Source organism: Phyllostomus discolor, chromosome 6 (assembly GCF_004126475.2).
Source record: "Phyllostomus discolor isolate MPI-MPIP mPhyDis1 chromosome 6, mPhyDis1.pri.v3, whole genome shotgun sequence".
Lineage (NCBI taxonomy): Eukaryota > Metazoa > Chordata > Mammalia > Chiroptera > Phyllostomidae > Phyllostomus > Phyllostomus discolor.
The window spans coordinates 123,659,541-123,679,798 of record NC_040908.2 but is presented as its reverse complement, the minus strand read 5'-3'; the positions used below and the strand labels follow the sequence as shown (position 1 = coordinate 123,679,798).

Sequence of the window (20,258 nt, the reverse complement as noted above, 5' to 3'; positions counted from 1 at the left end):
CATAGCTATTACCAAAGATAACAAGTGTTGTCAAGCATGTGGAGAAATGTAAAACTTTGTGCACTGTTAGTGGGAGTGTAAATGGTACAAAACTATGGGAAAAACTATGGAGATTTCTCAAAAAAAAAATAAAAACTGAAACTACCATATGATTCAGCAATGACCACTTTTGTAGAAGAAAAATATGGCCACAATTTCATGTTTCAAACTGAAGAGATTTAAAGAGATATCTGCCTTCTCATGTTTATTGCAGCATTATTTACACTAAGCAAGACATTGAAACAATCTAAATGTCCATTGGCAGATAAATAAAGAATATGTTGTATATTCATGTAATGAAATATTATTTAGCCTTTGAAAAGAAGCAAATTCTGCCATTTGCAACAACATGGATAAACCTGGAGAACATTATATTAAGTGAAATAGTCCAATCACAGAACACATACTCAATGATTCCACTTCTATGAGTAATCTAAAATAGTCAGACTCTAAGCAGAGGATACAATGGTGGTTGCTGGGGCCTGGAGGAAGGGGGAAATGGACTACTGCCTTCTATTTATGTGACTGTGTAAGGTAGTTATGTGTTTGGAGGATGAAGGGTGATGGAAGACAAGCAAATATTGTTGATCATTTCTGAATATTAAGGTAATTTCTGCATACAGTGAATAATGTTTCATGCCCAACACATATATACATTGAAGTTATGTTAAAATTTAATGAAGAGCCTTTGATGAAATAAATTTTTAGACTACCCAAATTACATTACAAAAATGTGAATGATACCAGCATGCGTACAAATAATTTTTAAATAGATTTCAAACAGAATTGAATTCATGCCAACATATTGTGAAACTGTGTTGATTGGTTTTATTTTGAATTAATCTGATGCAAAAACTACCCAGAACTTGGGCCATTTGGGAGTATTCCTGGGAAGTAAAAAGAATTAATGAGAGCTCTCAGATCAAGCAGAGATGGAGACCCAGGAGACTCCTATTTTCAGGGGAAATCGGCATGAATAATAAAGCAAAGCAAAGCAAGTCACTGACATTTTCAATCTTGGACATGGATGAGAAAGCTGTCTTCTCAGGACTTTAGCAACCAGGCTGCATTAAGATGTCAGGTGAGACTAAAAACAAGGTTTATCTGAGCTGAGTTTGAAATAGAACAAATGGCAGAGACTTGGGATAATTTAGTGAGTAGAGAAGCTGTAGCCTGCAATACAAGAAATCACTGGTTCTGAAGAATGTTTTTTTCTGTGAAAGTAGCCTTAATTATTTTTACACCTGAGATGTTTGGACTGTGGCACTGAGCAAGTGTGCTTCAAGGATTCTTGAACTGGATAAGTGGAGAACTATCCATGCCCATGAGAAGAACATTGAACATGAGATTTAGCTCATCCCTGGGACATTCTGAAAATGCCAAAGAACTCATGAATGAGAAAAGGCATTGAAAAGAAATCTGGTAGCAGGTTAGGATAGACAGAAGTGCTCTTTGAAATTAAAGTAAATTTTTTATACACTTCCATCTTCCCTGTCCCAGCATAATTGTAAATTTTAAAATATTTTTATTAAGCAGCTATGACTAATTTTAATTTTCTAAGATATTTGTCAGTATTATATTGCATGTAGGATATTAATCATTCTGATGACTTCTGAAAAATTCAACCAAAATGATCCAGATTGAGGGTTGGACAAATTAAATAGTATTCCACATTAAAACCAAAACAGTGGGCAGGATCCTGTGTGTCTCATTTTTAATAAGTGGACAAGAAAGGTGATACCTTTAGGAAGGGTCATTTATATTTGTATTGTTTTCTCTAGTACTCTGCTGTTACCAAGAATTGGACTCAAGTAAAAATTGAATTAAAGCATCTGGGAAATGCTTAGACTATTTCAGATAGAGTTCATATGTCTCATGAAGGCAACGAAGATTTTCAAGTGCAAATTTCATAAGGCCCACCAAAAACTACCCCCCAAAAACCAGCAATGATGTGAGTGAAGATAGTGAGAAATCATGGTGATTTGTACATGCAAGAGTTTATTGTGCATGGGGATGACTTCACATGGATATAAAGAGTGTATATGTAATGACTGTTCAGTTTCATTGTCAAACAAAAGTAAAAATGAAATGGTACAAAATAATAAAAGTGCATGCAAGAAACAAAGCCCAAATTTTATTATTAAGGAAACAGAATTACATCAATGTATATGAAGATTTCTAAATTAATATTTTCAATTTCTATATTCATCTCTTTGCATACAAAGCAGATCAAACATCAAACCATACTTTAATACTAGTCTAACATGTTTTATTGTTGACCAAGGCACAGGAATTTCATAGAGTGGTGTTTTACTGTCATGACAAGGCAAGGAGTTAGTTTACATTATTTTATTGAGGATTTCAGTATTTAATTTAAAGTACCATTACATCAATTTTATGACTTAGGTAAACTACAAACTAAATGCCCATTGATAGATGAATGGATAAAGAAAATATGGCATATGCCCTGGCTGATGTGGTTGAGTAAATTGAGTGCCAGCCTTAAAACCAAAGGGTCACTGGTTTGATTTCTGGTCAGGGCACATGCCTGGATTGCAGTACATGTCCCCAGTGGGGGTCCTTGAGAGGCAATTACACAGTGATGTTACGCTCCCTCTCTTTCTTCCTCCTTTCCCCTCTGCCTAAAATAAATTAATTAAATCTTTTGAAAAAGAAAGAAAATATGGCATATGCATATAATGGGATATTATTCATTCAAAAAGAAGTGAATCTTACCATTTAAACCAACATGGGTGAACCTGGGGGTCATTAGATGAGGTGAAATAAGAGAGATGCAGAAGGGAAAACACTACATGATACAACATATACGGGGAATAGAAAATAGTCAAACACATAGAAGTAGACAGAAGACATTTTTTTCCTTTCAATTAGCTAACATATCTGATGAATTTAACCAACAGGGGAAGTATTTCCTGGTTAGACATATTTTACATATGAGTATTACATAAATAGTCAGACCAGTATAAAATTAACATTTTCATGAGGTTAGTAATTATTTATTCCCAGGTATATACAATTCAAAGCATAAAAAATATAGAGTCATGTTCTCATTTGTTTTTGAACAATGAATTTATTTTAGGAGAGGCATGCTATCCTGGCATCGTGCACCATGGCAACAGTACAACCTCCACATTCTCCACCTTCCTGGTGACAGGCATTCCTGGTCTGGAGGCTGTGCACATCTGGATCTCCACACCATTTGCTGCCATGTTCTTCATCATTTTGGTGGGCAACATGACCATCATTGCAGTTATCTGGCAAGAACAGACCCTCCATGTGCCTATGTACCTCTTCTTGGCCATGCTAGCTGCCTCTGATCTAGGTCTGTCCCTCTTCACCTTCCCCACAATGCTGAGGATCTTCTGGCTGGATGCTCGTGAGATCACCCTCTCAGCTTGCTTCACACAAATGTTTTTTATCCACACCTTCCAGGATTTTGAGTCAGCTGTCATACTGGCAATGGCCTTTGACCGTTTTGTGGCCATATCTCATCCATTGCACTATTCCTCCATCCTTACCAGTAGTATAATTGCCAAGATAGCTCTGGCCATCATAGTTCGAACCTTAGCCGTACAGGTACCCCTACCTATCCTCTTGAGGAGGCTGTGCTTCTGTCACTCCAATGTACTGTCTCATTCCTACTGCCTGCATCCTGATATCTTAAAGCTCTCCTGCTCCAACACCAGGATCAATAGCATCTTTGGATTATTCGTGCTGCTATCTACTATGGGGCTTGATTTTTTCCTTATCTTTTTTTCATATATTCTGATACTGAAAACTGTACTAAGCATTGCATCCCACCGTGGCAGACTCAAGGCTCTCAACACCTGTATTTCCCACCTCTGTGCCGTGATTCTCTTCTTCACACCCATGATATGCCTGTCTGTACTGCACCGCTTTGGTCCAAAACTTCCCTCACATGTTTATGTGACCATGGCCAACATGCATTTTCTCATTCCTCCTGTGATGAACCCCATTGTGTATGTGGTAAAAACCACACAGATACGACATAAAATTCTGAAACTCTTCACCAAAAAAGGATCAGTAACAACCCAAGTTACCTTTGTAACATGAATGAGCACTATCCTAACAGAGAAAGACTGCTTCATGAGACAATGAGCTTCCTAATATTCCAAATGACCACAGAGACTCTGTTTGACCACTGACTCTTCTGAATAATATGAGATACAGGTTGGATACCTATTTCTATTCTATGATTTAAGTGAAAACATATTGAATAATAAAAATCATTCAGTAAATTAAAAATCTGAAATAATGAACTAGACTCCTTATTTCTTAGTACAATGGTTCCTATACATTGGTCAGAGAAATTTGTAGTCTTATAGTTCATCCTGCACAGAATGAACAAAGTACTACTTGTTATCATCTGTCTACCTATCATACTTGATAGAGTGATAGTTAGTTAGTAAATAGCTTCTTTCTTTTTGCCTTTCTGAGGAGCTGGAGATAACTGAGTTAAACTAAGTTTTTGTCTTCATAGTTGTTTATTTTCTTGATGGTATTGTTGTTAAAGTAGGAGACAAGAGGAATAAATAAACAAATATCTAATGTTAAAAACAACTTTTTTATAAAAGATTTTATTTATTTATTTTTAGAGAGGGAAGGGAGGGAGAAAGAGAGAGAGAAACATCAATGTGCTGTTGCTGGGGGTCATGGCCTACAACCCAGGCATGTACCCTGACTGGGAATCGATCTTGTGACACTTTGGTTCACAACCCATGCTCAATCCACTGAGCTATGCCAGTCAGGGCTAAAAACAACTTTTAAGCCATGAAAATTACAATGTCAGCAATCTCTACCTAAATTTACACCAACATTTCTATTGCCAGACTCTAAATCTCTACCATAATGTTCTTTCTGTCTTTCAAGCATTCTCACACTCTGATTTCAGAGCCTCTGAACTTTGGCCTTGAGATCTCTAGTCCTGGTCCTTTAAACTTTCACGTTGTCTACCCCTATGACAACACTGTTATTTCATTGTCTCTCATACTCACTGTGAACCCTAATACTCCAGGGAAAACTCCATCAATGGTCATTCTTTCTTGTTTCTACTTTTCAACTCTAAACTTAGTTTTGGAATCATTTGAAATAACTTTATATTTTCTACTTTGGGTGGCTTTTTCCAAAATCCAAAGCTGCAATTTCACATGTTTATGACTATTTCCCAGTCATTTATACTTCACATCGTACACTGTCTTCATTTTTACATACATAAGAGCATCTATTTCTAGATAATGCCATAAAATTCTACCTCCAATCAAAAAGGAATTGTAACCTCTTTTATTCAAAGGAGATAAAACTATTTTTACCCTTGAATGAATTTATTTTAATATCATCTGAGGTGTTCAATTTTGCTTTCCACTCATTCTCTTTTCCTCTTTTGTTGATATATTATATTAATATTAAACATGTTTCAAGTATCCAAAAGATGAAGAAAACAAAAGAACAAATGCATCTATGTTTTCACTTAGTTCTATGTAATTCTAACATTTTGCCACAATTTACTTTAAGTTTATTAATTACAACAAGTTAGGTATACTAAACGCAAGGATTTCTTTTTATTTCACTGAATCATAAACTTCAACCTTAATCCCCAAAAGAAACCACACAAATTTGAGTTTGTCATTTATCTTTCTCTTCCTTGTTTTATTATCTTTAATGTATGTGTGTATATAACAAACATATGCACCAGCATTTATAATAAGGATATATAAGTTATATAGAATTGCTTTTAGTGATTTCTTTAGAAAATTAAGAGTATTTTGCACTTATATTTCCCACTGTGGCTTTGTTGGGTGGGCATTGTGGGTATTGTTCCATAGAGTAAAGGGACACTGGACTGATTTCTGGTCAGGACACATGACTGTGTTGCTGCTCAGTCCCTGGTTGGGGCACATTTGAGAGGAAACCTATCAATGGTTCTCTCTCACACTGGCGTTTCTCTCTCTCTCATTTTTCCTCCCTTCCCCTCTTTCTTAAAATGAATAAATAAAATCTTTTAAAAACATTGTGAGATACCAGGTATTTTTTTTAGATTTACCCATATTCTTACATGTGGCCTGACTATATTCATTTTCAGTGTTGTAAACACGTCTCTGATGTCCAGCTTCATTACTGCTTCAGGGATCAGTTTCCCAGTTAGTCTTGCCTCTCATTATACACTATACATTACCACTAGTAGGACTGAAGATATGCCTAGAACTGCATATCCTTCCCACCTTCATAACATGTTTAGTCTTAATCTCTGCATAAGAGCTGCTGGAGTAATTTTATTACATCTTCTATCCCCATTTATATGAGACTTTCATCTTATCTCTTGAACTTAATCCCTGTCTAGCTACATAAAATTTCTTTGGACCTATATTGTACTCTTTCAACCAATTATTTTTCCTCACTCTTCTTATGTCTGTATTTCTTCTTGTGGGAGGCTGAATATTGGCCCACCAAATAGCTCCACATCTTAACCTGTGATTATATTACCTCACATACAAATAGGAATTTTGTAGGTGTGATTAAGTGAAGGAGATCTAAACATGGGAAGACTGTCCTGAATTTCCTGAGTGGGCCTTGTGCAGTCACAAGGCTCTCCTAACAGGAAGGCAGGGACTCAGAAAGAAGTGAATACACTATGTTGATATTTTGAAGATACAGAATATGTGACCAGCTCCAGTTAAGAACTCTGGACTCTGAAACCCAAGTAGTCCTCCCTGCACAGATTTCTCTCATATGTCTCTGAGGACTGCACCTAGAGAGACCCTTTCAGAGAAGAAATGTTCAGATTCCTTAAGTGACCTCTTTTGCCTTTACCTATGTATATTTTTTCCTACTGTTCTTTCACATTGTCTTTTGCTATATCAAACATCATCTAGGAGTATAATTTTACTTTGAGCTGTTTTAGTGATTCGGTGGAATCCCTGAACAAGAGATTGGTTGTGTACACCTGAGGTAGCTTCTTTACTTCATTCTCAACTTGGCTCCCATCTCAAATTCCCAGGCTATTCCTGTCCAACTCCATGCCTATTGCAACCAAAAGTTGTATATCACTCTTCCTCCACTTAAAAGCAAAACCCAGGCCCACATTATATGCTCCTGGTGAATCCTTTTAAACCTTCTCCACCACTTAACAATCATTCTATCAGAGAATATGAAGAATTCACTTTGAGAAGAGAGGGAGGAGGGGATAAGGCAACCCCAGTTAAAAGGAAGCCATATGTTATTTACCAAAGACCATATATTAGTGCAAAATGAATTCTCCTGGAGGAAATCTATTAATATTATCATTCATGGAAGCAGTGCTCTAGATATTTCCTTCTTACCCACCCATAACGATATTTATCATTTAAGAAAAATGGTTTGAATTAGAGGAAGGGGGTAGGAGGATGTAAAGATTGTATACCCTTAAGATACAAGTATAATGCAAGATGATCCTGAGACCACAATAGTGGGGGTGTATGTTATTATGTCCTCTATCTCTAAGGAAGCTAAAAGGTCACACATAAGCTAGGAAGAGAAGGAAGGAAGCCTGAGGCAAAAGTGGCTTCATGTTCTAAGCTTGTATCATATACCATCTGCAGAACTGAGAAACATCCACATGAATTAGCAATAGAGGGCTCTATCTGGCACATACCCATTTGATGCTTCCCTGAAAGCCTATACCCCAGGGATTCCATGTGAGCCTCCAGGGAGAGGCAGATCAAGTGTTTTATAAACCTGTCAACATGCTGCTATACTCAAGTAAGGGAGCCTCAAGAGGCCCCATCTGCCTCTCCATCCACAGAACTTGTGTCTCTGTCCTGGGGTCTGGTGAGTGACAAAAACATCTCAGGCTAGATTAGCTCAAATCAGGTTGCATGTGTAGCAGAGAAGGGATTGAGAGAAGTCATGAGTTATCTTAGATATATGGTTTCAAATTCTGTGCAAGGATTTCTCAGTCAGGAAGGGCATTTTTTCTATGTATACAGCACTTCTGATCTTCTTAGATAGTATGTTCTATAGTTTTGGGAAATGATCTCTGGATGCTCCTTTTAATCACTCAGGTTTTATTCTTAAAGTCAAACTACAAAAAAAAAAAAAAAAAGAACCTGGGGCAGGTGGAAATGGGAGGGAGGGAGGAGGGGAGGGCTGGGTGGGTGGGTGGAATGGGAGGAAAAGATAGAAAATTGTACTGCAACAACAATTGAAATAAAATTAAAAAATCAAACTACTTTATTTATGACATGTATTTTATAATATTTCTCAGAAAGTTATACATGTTTTTAAAAAGACTTCTGAGACACAGAGTTTCACATTCTTTTCAGAGATGTTGCAGAGTCATTTTAGTAAAACCTGCACAAGATGACCTTGAAAATATGAAAATTTTGTCTGTAATTTTTTTCTGGCAAAATTCAAATAATGAAGATAGGATTTTTGTTGCTCACTTTGTGTCAGGAAACATGTCACAGTTTCATATGGTAATTCACACATCGGCTCACACTCATTCATGGAAAGCATGAGAAGAAATAGGCAAGGAAACAGATGCTTCTAACCTCTGCTTATTTTTCTCTATTCAATTCTTTTTTTTTTATTTTAATCATTGTTCAAGTACAGTTTTCTCCCCCCTACTCCCATTCCAGCCCACCCACCCAACCCTCCCCCCTTCCCCCCATTACCCCCCACCCCTAGTTTTTGTCCATGTGTCCTCCAAATTTGTTCCTGTAATCCCTACCCATTCTCCCCTGAAATTCCCTCTTCTCTCCTTAAACACTGAGAACCTTGACTGGGCCTCTGAGGAATATCCCTTTCTCTTCTCATTTTTTTTCATCACCACAGGTAGCTCAGGAAAATGCTGTACTTTGAATGAACATATTATCAGAATTTGGCTTTATATACTACCATTACCTCTCTGGAAAGTCCAGCAGTGTGGTTGACCAATAATAGTCATTGAATTACGCTGAAAGTATTAGTTGATACTATTCACTAAATGCAGTGCTCACTACTGCTTTGCCTCCTTTGTTTTCCTCTCTCAGGTAGTTTCCCATGTTCCTAGTGTCTCTAATTCTTCCCACCCACCCTCAGATCTGGTGAGGATCCATTCTCCTTGGGAAGATGGCAGTTCATACTTGTGATGTGCCTGTGTCCTTATGCAGCTCAAGGCTTTTCCCTGGACAGACTCAGGCACGTTGGCTGAATCTATGCCTATGTCTAAGCTTTAACGTCTCAGAGTAGTAGCTTTTCTTGAATGACATTGTTAGAAGGTGGAATCAAAATGAACACTTCCAAATGGCCCCCCAGACATTTCCCATTTGTGAATTTATCACCAGATTGTCATGTATCACCTTGGGTTTGTCTTCTTTCCTATTGTTTTCATGCTGCAGGAGTGGAGATGCTATTTTATTCATATCAGTTTATTAAATATTCCCCAAGAAATATTAATTCTGAATCCAGATGTTTTATTTTATTAATAATGATAAGTTTCTTACACTTACAAGAATTTCAGTGTATTACATTTTGGGGGGTAATGCTTTTTTCTTTTCTTTTGAAAACACACTGTATTAACAGCATATAAATAAAACTTTTCAGAGGCAGGTTGGTGGATATGAATTGTATTTATTGCCTACTGTTCCCTCTGTAATCAAAATTCAGAAAGAGTTTTTATTAGAACAACATAGATGACTCCTACTACTCACCCACTCTCACATCTCCACAGCCATACCCACACAAACACTGAGCTCTCCTCTTTCTAGTGTAGATCTTTTCTCAGGTCTGATAGGCCTTTCTCTGCTTTTTGCTTTTACTATAAATGGGACTTTTTGCCATTACTATCATTATTATTCCTTCATGACTTGTGCTGTAATTTCTGCCAATATTTGTTTGCTGTTCAATTACCATGTTTGTTTTAATTTTGACACCATTGTTCACCCTTCATAGAATTTCTTCTCTGGGTTTTTCTTAGACTAAGTGTTGACAGGTGGAGTGGGGATTGTAGGTGTTCTTCATGACTTTACAAAGCATCATTATAATTAGTTTGTAAAAGAGAATTAGAATATAATGCAGTCTGTTCTACTGGTCACAGCTGCCACATGAATGACTGCCCAAGTACTTTGAGATCTTCATTGCCACGAAAATTTTCCTAAGATGCTGAGAGAGAAACTTATCATTCAGTTGGAGTTTAGATATGTGACCAAAGTTTCCTTTGAATTCTGTGTGCTCAGATTTCACATTTTATCCCTTTCTTTAATAACTGTTCTTGAAGACATCCAGGATCATTCTTTAAAAAACTAAATCATAGAAAGCAGGGTGTGGATTCACACCTTTGAGACTTTGTATCTGAATCATGGTCAATGTCCTCATGAACTAGTTTATGGAGATGTCTGTATTGACCAGTGGGTTACTGGAGTTTCAAAGGCCAAAGCTTTATATTGTTTCATTATCTTACATCAATTGAGTACCTAGCACGAGCTCAGGAAATGGATGATGCCCTAAAAAGTAATTTGTGTTTACAGTTACAAATATTATCTAATCTTCATCTTCTTCCTCTCACATATATGTGCCAGCTATTCAAACATTTGGAGACAGCATCCTGTACACAACGATTGAGAAGGGATTCAAATCTGCTAACATTCACATCCAGCCAAACCCCTCCTGATACAAACCCCTCTTGTCATACACTATTTTAAGCTTCTGGATCTCTTTCCAAACAAACAAATTAGATATAGATATAGATATAGATATAAAATAGATATAGATATAGATAGGTATACATATACATACTACAAGATATATCAGGTAATCTCAGGAGTTCAGAGTGAGCATTAACATACTTATACTTTATTTTCTAACTCTAAAGCATCCACTAAATGCAATTATCTTTATCTAAGCTTCTCTAGAACTTTATATTCTGTTATTAAAACTAATCTAGTTTATGCACTTGATCTCTGTGTTCTCAACAGTTTCAGTTTGCATTTTCAAACCTTGAAACATATTCCAATGAGGGAGGAATTTTTCTATCTGAATGACCCAAGTATGAGTCTGAAAACTAAGGGAAACCAGAAGACAATAGGCAGCCCTCCTCCCTTCTGCCAATGCCTAAAGAAAGGGATTTGGTACTATGAGAGCAGAAGAGGAAGAAGAGCAATATTTTCCTGGAAGCAAGGGCTATGAGCCCCAAAGGCATGAGATGATAATGAAAGGTGGTGACAGATAACCTTTTGCTTTCTCAATAATTCTTCCAGGCAAGTCCTCCTCAGAGTTATGGCAATTCCAAGACATAATAATACCAGCAGCTTGTGCTTCATACTGATGGATCTCCCAGGACTGGAGACTGCTCACTGCTGGACAGCTATTCCCACCTGCCTTATCTATGGTCTGTCTTTGCTGGGCAACATTACCATAATGTACATTGTCAAGTCTGTGCCCAGCCTTCACACACCCATGTACCTCTTCCTCTCCATGCTTTCAATGGCTGACTTGGGCCTCTCAGTTTCTACACTGCCTTCAATGGCAGCAGTCTTCCTTGTGGGCCAGAGGAAGGTGGGAGCTGCAACCTGCTTTATGCAACTCTTCTTCATTCACACTTTCTCAGTCATTGAGTCAGCTGTGCTTTTAGCCATGGCTTTTGACCGCTGCGTGGCTATCCGAGAGCCCTTACGCTATGCCACCATTCTCACAACCAAGCGCATTGGGGCCATTGGGCTGGCCATTGTGACCTGTAGTGCTACCCTTCATCTGCCCCTGCCTGTGCTCCTTACAAGACTACAGTTTCAGCCTGTGAATGCTCTGTCTCATTCTTACTGTGTTCACCCTGATGTTCTAAGGCTGGCCATATCCAGCACTGTTGTAAACAGTGGCTTTGGGCTCTTTGTTATGCTTTCCACTTTGGGGATAGATGCTGTACTCATTCTCCTTTCCTATGTACTGATCTTGAAGACAGTATTAAGTATTGCTTCCAATGCTGACAGACTCAAAGCTTTCAACACCTGCATTTCCCACATCTGTGCTGTACTACTATTTTATATCCCACTAGTCAGCCTGTCCATAATCCATCGCTTTGGGAAAAAGAAACTACCGGCTCAGGTGTATATGCTTCTCTCCTATCTGCACTTTCTTGTACCTCCAATGCTCAACCCCATTGTCTACAGTGTTAAAACCAAAGAGATTCGGGTACGTATTCTGAAGATGCTCCACCCCAAAATGTTCTGAGCCCCAAGGACAAAATACTCATTGTGATAGTCAGCCTGCTGATTGAAAACATTCCTGAGAGGAAGTGTATTGTTCCTTTCAACTGATCATTAAATATTAAAAAAAAAAACCTGATTGAATATGTTTTGGGGCTTCCCATGCCATCAGAACAGACTCTGTCCAAAAGGAAAAAAACAAGTTTCTTATTCTGCAAATGTCAGTGTCAACCTGAAAAACCTTGAGCTGTTACAAGGGAAACTAACAGCCTCTGAAGAGAATATCATTTACAAGGAAAGGTAAACAGATTAGAAGAACAGGATTTAATGACCTTTAAACTCTCTTCAACTAAAAACCTAGAATACCACAAAATTAAGCTCAAAAAAGCCTCACTTGGTTGTACTTGGTAAATTGGTGGAATGAATAGATGTCTTTCTTTTGATTTGTATATTAACCATATCTAGCTCTTTGAATGAAGTTAAAGTCCTGCTCCTCACTTTCTAATGGTTAAATGAGCTGCTCTAAGTCCTCAAAAACACACTGAGATACCGTAGTTCTTGAATGGTAAATGCCATATATAACTCAATTTTCTTCTCCAAAAGAATATATTACCAATATTTTGTTTAATCCCTGCAAAGTCATTCATTTGGATTATATTTATTTATCTCTGTTGGATCACCTCCTATTTATAGTATACAGAGAACAAAATAGAATATTGTTACTTTAGTGTGGATAGCTTAAATGTTTAGGGAAAATAGCCTTTAAACATATAATTCACCAATCAGTCACAGGTGCTTTAATGGATGACAGCACAGATTACACTATGCTGTTTACACTATGGATATTTATTGGGCTTGTATCTATGTATTTGAAATTTATAAGAAAAATGAAAGACCTTTGAGTTTGTGAAAGAAATGTTCATTATTTTCTCTAATTAAATAGAAAGACAGTGACAGTGTAGGTTGAACATAGGATCGAGACTCCACAGAGAACATTTAGATACTTAATTTGAATGCATGGTCCTTCCCAGTCAGTGGTTTTGAACATTTCCTCACCTTATTTCACATTTGTGCCATCTTTCAGTAGCTGAGCAGAAATGCATAAATCTATATTTAGAAGGGATAATACAGTTTGTCCAACTGCCTACAGCAGCAGAATTTAGCTAACATCCAGATTACCTTATAACATTTTTTACTTTGCACACCAAATTAAAAGGAAAAACATAGTATCCGTATTTATTGTAATCATCATATGCTTATTGGTCTTTCATATGGTAAGATCATTTGGGAAATCCCAACGGAAAAATCTTGCGTTTGTGATTGATAATCATGGGGCCCCACCTCAGAGCTTAGCACTGAGTTGCAGGTTTTCTTTTTTGTCTAAGGGTGTTTTTTTTCATCTTAATTTATTACCATTGCTTCTCTTCCACTTCCTTGCTTTAGCGGGCCTTAAACAACATTGTTCACTTCTGTCTATAAAGCAATACTATACCTACCTATGTACTGCAGTGATTCTCAGAACTTTGTTTGCATTAGAATCACCTGGAGGGTTTGTTAAACTATCAAGTGCTGGGCTTCAATCCAAGAAATCCTAATTTAATAGATTTGCAGGGGTGGCGGGGAAGGATGATGGCTTTTATTTACTGAAAGTTCTTCTGTGCTTCTCATGCCATTGCTGTTGTCCACAGTCCACTCTCAGAGCCACTAGATATATAATCAACACAGAAGAAAATTCCCCCAACGCCCAGTCAAGTACAAAGCAGTTTTCATAAGTGATTGTGTTGGCTCAAGAAGGTTGTCTCTGTTCTCTTAACTCTTTTATTTCTATTATGGTTCCGGCTATTAAAGATACCTATCTCGTAGTTATCTTGTGTGCTGGTAACCTGAGGTTATTCCTAATGCATCTGTTTACATTTCCTACCAATCACTCAATCACTCACCTACACACCCACAGATCTCCAACTGCCTTGCTCCTTCTTGCTGTTTGCTTTTTCTCCAATTACCCTCTGCTCAAAGAGCTATTACCTAAACTCTTAAGCTAAAATAACACCTCCTTTTCTTTCTACATTGCATTTTTAACATATTTCAAATAATATTGGCTCATGTCTCCTTTATGTGGGGACCTTACTGTTAAATTTTTAATAGTTATAATTCTGAAATACAGAACAGTGCCTAGGACAGTTTAATTCTGGAAGTGATAGAGTATAAAAAGCAAATTAAAACTGGCAATCATAAAAATTTCAGAAATAAGAATTTATGGTAGTTTATTATAATTTACTTCAATTTAAGGCTAAGGCTTGTGAGTGCCTTCAGTATGTTGGTAAATAGCTGACATTTGCCTTAAGTTACAAACAATAATGTCCAGAATAATAATTACTGAGTCCAAAAGAATTATTTCCAGTCTTGGGTCCTCCTTTTATGACCCATGAAACTTTAGCAAAGGTGTACACTTGAGTTCTTAACAAATAATTTTATTAGTCTGGCAAAACAGACCTTCCATCCTCTGAGAACTGAGGTGCTTTAAAATGGTATGTGAGAATGGTTTGTGAAGTGCTTTAAATGAAATACAAAGGTAATGAATCACACTTGCATATTTTTACCTGCAAAAGTAAAAATGACAGAATTCATTATTATATTGACCTCCTTTTCAAAGAGAGAATACTGGGTTGTGTTCCACAAGACATAGGAAAGGAAAAGAGACAAAATGAGAAAATCAATGTTAACCAAAAATCTCCTCCAAATACATGATTAAATAAGATTCCTCAAAAATAACTTGTTATTCCTGATTATTGCTCTTTAATGTTTTGTATTTCTGGAGAATTCTAGGACTTTTCTTCCTTTATAATTAGGAAGGAAAGTTTAAAGCATTCAAATTGAGTTCTCTTTATTGTGTTCTAAAAGAAAAAATGAAACTCAAGTGGATTTAATATAAGGAGGTAGTTATTTGACAGGCTGTGAAACAGTGGCCAAAGTTCAAGGGGCAGACCACAGGAAAGAAAGGAGATTTATAACCAGATTATTGTATTTCTCCAGAAACTACTTTACAAGTGTACCAAATCCTGATTTCTTGGCAAAAATATGCCTTTTTCCCCTAGTTTCTAGAATAATGCTAAATAGTAATGCATAAGTTTTAAGGTAACTGTTCAATATTCTGTAAGTTAAGAATCATTCTATTTATTGTTTCACATGAACAGTTATATTGGAGAATGAATCGTATTTATATAAACATCTAAAATTTTTGCCATAGCTTTGTATTTTAAATTGTATGTGTGATAAGATTTTCTTGTGTCATGTAAGAGGTTGACATGAAATGAAGAATTACTTTGTGTTGTTTTATTATGAAACATGTCTCTGTGCAAAATTCTCATAATCATACACTGGAGAAGCAACTATTGAAACACAGTGTGAAAAAGAAACTTCAGGAAGTGAGGAACTTTGATTCTGGTTCCAAATCAGACACACTAACTACATTGAAAGCTAGAATTCATTTCCCAAAATGTATAATGTAGACTTGGAAGATTCTAAGTCCCTTTCAAGAGCTGTATTTCAAACACTGATTTGGGGGTAAATTATGTTGTGTGGATGCTGAGACAGGCTCATATGTATGCAAGATTTCTTCAAATAATTCAGACACACCTTTTTAAAAGAACTTTCTGTGTATGAATTGGGGAAAATACTTGGATAGAGTATAAGGCCATGGTTATCAGAGAGGCATTCTGGGGAGTCTTTGCAGTGTCATGGTTCACAGAACAGGAAACTCTGACACAGCAACTCTTCAAATATCATATGATTTTACCTATAAGTGGAACCTAATCAACAAAACAAACAAGTGAGCAAAATATAACCAGAGACATTGAAATAAAGACCAAACTGATAGTAATGAGAGGGGAAGTAGGAAAAGGATAATGGGGGGAAATAAGGGAAGGAGAGTCAAGGAATGTGTATAAATGACCCATGGACAGATCCAAAGGGGGTAGGATCCAGGGTGGGAGGCAAGGATGTGTGAGATAGTGGGGGGTGGTGGGGAAAAAATGGAGACAATTGCAGTTGAACAACAATAAAAAAAAAGAAAAGAACTCCCTATGCATGAACTAGGGAAAATACTTGGGTAAATTACAAGGCCATGGTTATCAGAGCAGCTTTCTGGGGAGTTTTTGCAATGTCGTGGTTAACAAATCAGGCTCTGACTCAGCAACTCTTTTGATCATAGACCCTGTGAATGCTCATCTGCTTGGAGTTCTGTCCGTCCAGGTCATCATGTCAGACTCCAACAACACTGGCACCTCCTTCTTCCTATCAGGCCTCCCAGGCCTTGAGGCTGTGTACACCTGGCTCTCCATCCCTCTGTGTGCCATGTATGTGGCATCTCTGGCAGGGAACAGCCTGATCCTCTGGGTGGTGAGGTCAGAGCCCTCCCTGCACCAGCCCATGTACTACTTTCTGTCCATGCTGGCAGTGACTGACCTGGGCCTGTCTGCCTCCACACTGCCCACCATGCTCACCATCTACATGCTGGGTCTCAGGGAGGTGGCAGTGGATGTGTGTCTGGCCCAGCTCTTCTTCATCCACACCTTCTCCATCATGGAGTCCTCTGTGCTGCTGACCATGGCCTTTGACCGTGTTGTGGCCATCAGCAACCCCCTGCGCTATGGCACCATCCTCACGAGTCCCCGGATTGCCAGCTTGGGCCTGGCCATCATGCTACGCAGCGTGGGTCTCCACATCCCAGCTCCCATCATGCTGAAGAAGCTGCCTTACTGCCGCAATCGCCTGCTTTCCCACTCCTACTGCCTGCACCCTGATGTCATGAAGCTGGCCTGTGCTGACACCCACATCAACAGTGCCTATGGTCTCTTTGTGGTGCTCTCCACACTGGGTGTGGATGCAGTGCTCATTGTCCTCTCCTATGGTCTGATCCTCTACACAGTGTTGTCCATTGCCTCCAAGGCAGAGCGCCTCAAAGCCCTCAACACTTGTGTCTCCCACCTCTGTGCTGTGCTGCTCTTCTACACACCTATGATTGGCTTATCCATGATCCATAGATTTGGGAGGTGGGCTTCTCCATGCAGCCATGTACTGCTCTCCTATCTTCACTTTCTCACTCCTCCAGTGCTTAATCCCATGGTTTACACCATTAAGACCAAGCAGATCCGCCTGAGGATGCTGCGCCTCTTCGGGTTGGGTGGCACTGGCATCAGAGATTCTCAGAATCATTAAGTCTTTTCTAGAGAGGGAAGGCAGAAGAAACTTTAGTCCTAGTTGCTTCATGCACCACTGAGCATAAAGTGAGTCCCATAGTCAGGAGAGGAATGTCAGAGAGAGACAGTATCATCTTCCACATGAAGTTCTCATTCATGAGAAGAAATAATCATGTTCTCGTTTATTAATTTTTCATTAAACAAAGTTTTGTTCAATACCTAGCATGTTAAATACACTGTTGCAAACCCTGAAGAAAGAAATATACCTGAGAAACAGCTTCTGGGTTAGAGGAGAAAAGTCTTACATTATTTAAAGCTCAAGAAGGGAACTATTATCTAAATGTAAAAGAAATCTAAAGAATAACTAGAAACTTAACAAAGGTATAAAGATGCACATGATGCTTTGCCTGAGACTGTAGGAGAAATAATTACTGGAAAATGGGGTGATGGGCATGTTTGGAATTCAGTGATATTAAAAGTATTTTTGAAAAATTCCCACTAAGTATAATCCCCATGAGGAAAGATATTCTTTACCTCTTGTTAGCTATTGCATTCCCGTTTCGAAATATGGCCCTTTCCATATACTAGGTATTTGGTTTGTATTTGCTGAATGAAAGAATAAATGAATGAATAGGTTACAGTTTTGAGAAACACTTCTGGCCAGGTTAAATGTTCATGTAATTCTAGATTTGTGAGAATCAAGCTTGTGAGGACTTCTTTTTTTTAAGATTTTATTTATTATTTATTATTTATTTTTAGAGAGGGAAGGGAGGGAGAGAGAAAGGGGGAGAGAGAGAGATTAATGTGCTGTTGCTGGGGGCTGTGGCCTGCAACCCAGGTATGTACCCTGACTGGGAATCGAACCTACGACACTTTGGTTCTCAGTACGCGCTCAATCCACTGAGCTATGCTAGCCAGGGCCTAGGGCTTCTTAATTTGACTTCTAGAGTATTTCACCCTATATTTCTGCCCTCTCTGATTTTAATAGAAAATTTTGTATGATTTTATCTCTTTCGGGTTATCAACTATATATTTTGCTTATTACTGGTTACACTTGAGTTTGCATTATACATTTTGAACTACTTTAAATGTATTTTCAAATATCTCTAGACCATTCACATGTAATGCAAGTATCTGACACAAAGTATCCCCAATTCTTCCCTTATTTCGCTGGTGATGTGACTCCTTTCACTTATTCATATGCTATAATCACCCAGAACATTGTTCCTTTTATTGCTTTAAGTAAAAGTGGTTTTTATAGATTAACCAAGATTTAAAGAATGAGATGGTATTTTATGTTTATTTATTCCTTTGACACAGTACCTTTCTTAGTAGAAAATCAAGGTTCTGACATATAATGTGTCTATTGTCTATTTTGTTCTGGGTAAATCAGCTGGCTTGCATGCTTGCATGAATTTCTTTCTTTATTATTATTTTTTCTTTCTTGGTTTGATAAAATCTGCCTCTGCATATATCTCTTAAAATCTGGAGAATATTTTACCTGGATATAAAATTCTAAGTTAGAGATTTTCTTCCTTTAAATATTTAAAATATTTTATTCTACTTTTCTCTTGCTTGTCTTGAGTTTGAGGAGAATTTTGTTATAGTTCTTAACCCTTGTTCCTCTACTGCTAAGTGTTCCCTCCACAACAATGGATTATTTCAAGATTTATTTTTCTAGTCTTTGGTTTCTTCAGTTTAATGAGGTTTGACTAAATGCATCTATTTTGTATTATTCCTTCTTGATGTTAGATGGAATTCCTGAATCTATAGTTTGGTTTCAGTCATTAATTATGGAAGTTCTCAGTCATTATCATTTCGTATATTATTTCTGCTTTGTTCCTCTTTTTTCTTCTAGTATTCAAATTACATGTATATTACACCTTTCCATGTTGTTTCATAGTTTTTGGATCTGTTGTTTCATAGTTTTATTTTTGTCTTCTGTATTTCAGTTGGAAAATTTCTATTGACTGAGATTTGAGTTGATTCATTTTTATTATTTTTTTAGTCTACTGATTAGCTCATCAAAGGAACTGTTCATTTTTATTACAATGGTTTTTTATTTCTAGCATGTTCTCTTGATTCTTCCTTAGAGTTTGTCTTTCTATTTACAATGCCACCAGTTATTTTCACATTTACTATTTCCACTAGAGCACTTATTACATTTTTCATAGATATTTAAAGTGTCTATTTGATATTACATATCCTTCAGATTCTTTTCATGATGAGTTGCTTTGTCTCTTTGGAGCATGCTTTTATTTTCCTTTTTACACATTTTGTGACTTTTATTCAAATTAAGGAATGTTTAATTGGGCAATAGAAAGTAGGTACATGTGCCTTTTTAAAAATATTTTATTTATTTATTTTTACAGATAGAGCAAGGGAGGGGAAAAGAGAGGGAGAGAAACATCAATGTGTGGTTGCCTCTTGAACACCCCCTACTGGGGACCTGGCCCGAAACCCAGGCACGTGCCCTGCCTGGGAATCAAACTGGCGACCCTTTGGTTTGAAGGCTGGCATGCAATCCATTGAGCCACACCAGCCAGGGCAGCAAGTAGGTACATGTGTCTTTAATGTGAAGATTGTGTTACTGTGACTAGTAATTGGATTGTGTTTGCTGTAGCTATAGATATGGGCAGCTATTTTCCTTGTTCTCCATTCCCTCCTTAATTTTAGGTTTTTCAATGTATTTTTTCTTAGGAAGAAATCAGTATTTTTCAGCTCTTTGTAGCTATGATTTGCTATTTATTTTCATACTGGAATCCTGTTGGGTTGGTGGCGAGGTTTCACATGTGGAGAAGGGAAACATAATAATCTTCCAGTGAAA

General features: G+C 37.4%; 3 protein-coding genes across 3 annotated transcripts; all 3 read left to right on the top strand.

Annotated features, from left to right (window-relative positions):
• Positions 1–3,143: 3,143 nt before the first annotated feature.
• On the top strand, positions 3,144–4,624 carry LOC114498898 (olfactory receptor 51G2-like). The gene has a single exon (XM_028514906.2). It carries the CDS (start codon positions 3,268–3,270, stop codon positions 4,132–4,134), a length of 867 nt encoding a protein of 288 aa, XP_028370707.2. The 5' UTR covers positions 3,144–3,267; the 3' UTR covers positions 4,135–4,624.
• Positions 4,625–11,310: 6,686 nt separating this feature from the next.
• LOC114498897 (olfactory receptor 51G2-like) lies at positions 11,311–12,258 on the top strand. Its single transcript, XM_028514905.1, has one exon. The coding sequence runs from the start codon at positions 11,311–11,313 to the stop codon at positions 12,256–12,258; it is 948 nt and encodes a 315-aa protein (XP_028370706.1).
• A 4,179-nt stretch (positions 12,259–16,437) lies between these two features.
• LOC114498896 (olfactory receptor 51G2-like) lies at positions 16,438–17,701 on the top strand. The gene has a single exon (XM_028514904.2). The coding sequence runs from the start codon at positions 16,491–16,493 to the stop codon at positions 17,448–17,450; it is 960 nt and encodes a 319-aa protein (XP_028370705.1). The 5' UTR covers positions 16,438–16,490; the 3' UTR covers positions 17,451–17,701.
• The last annotated feature ends 2,557 nt before the right edge of the window (positions 17,702–20,258 follow it).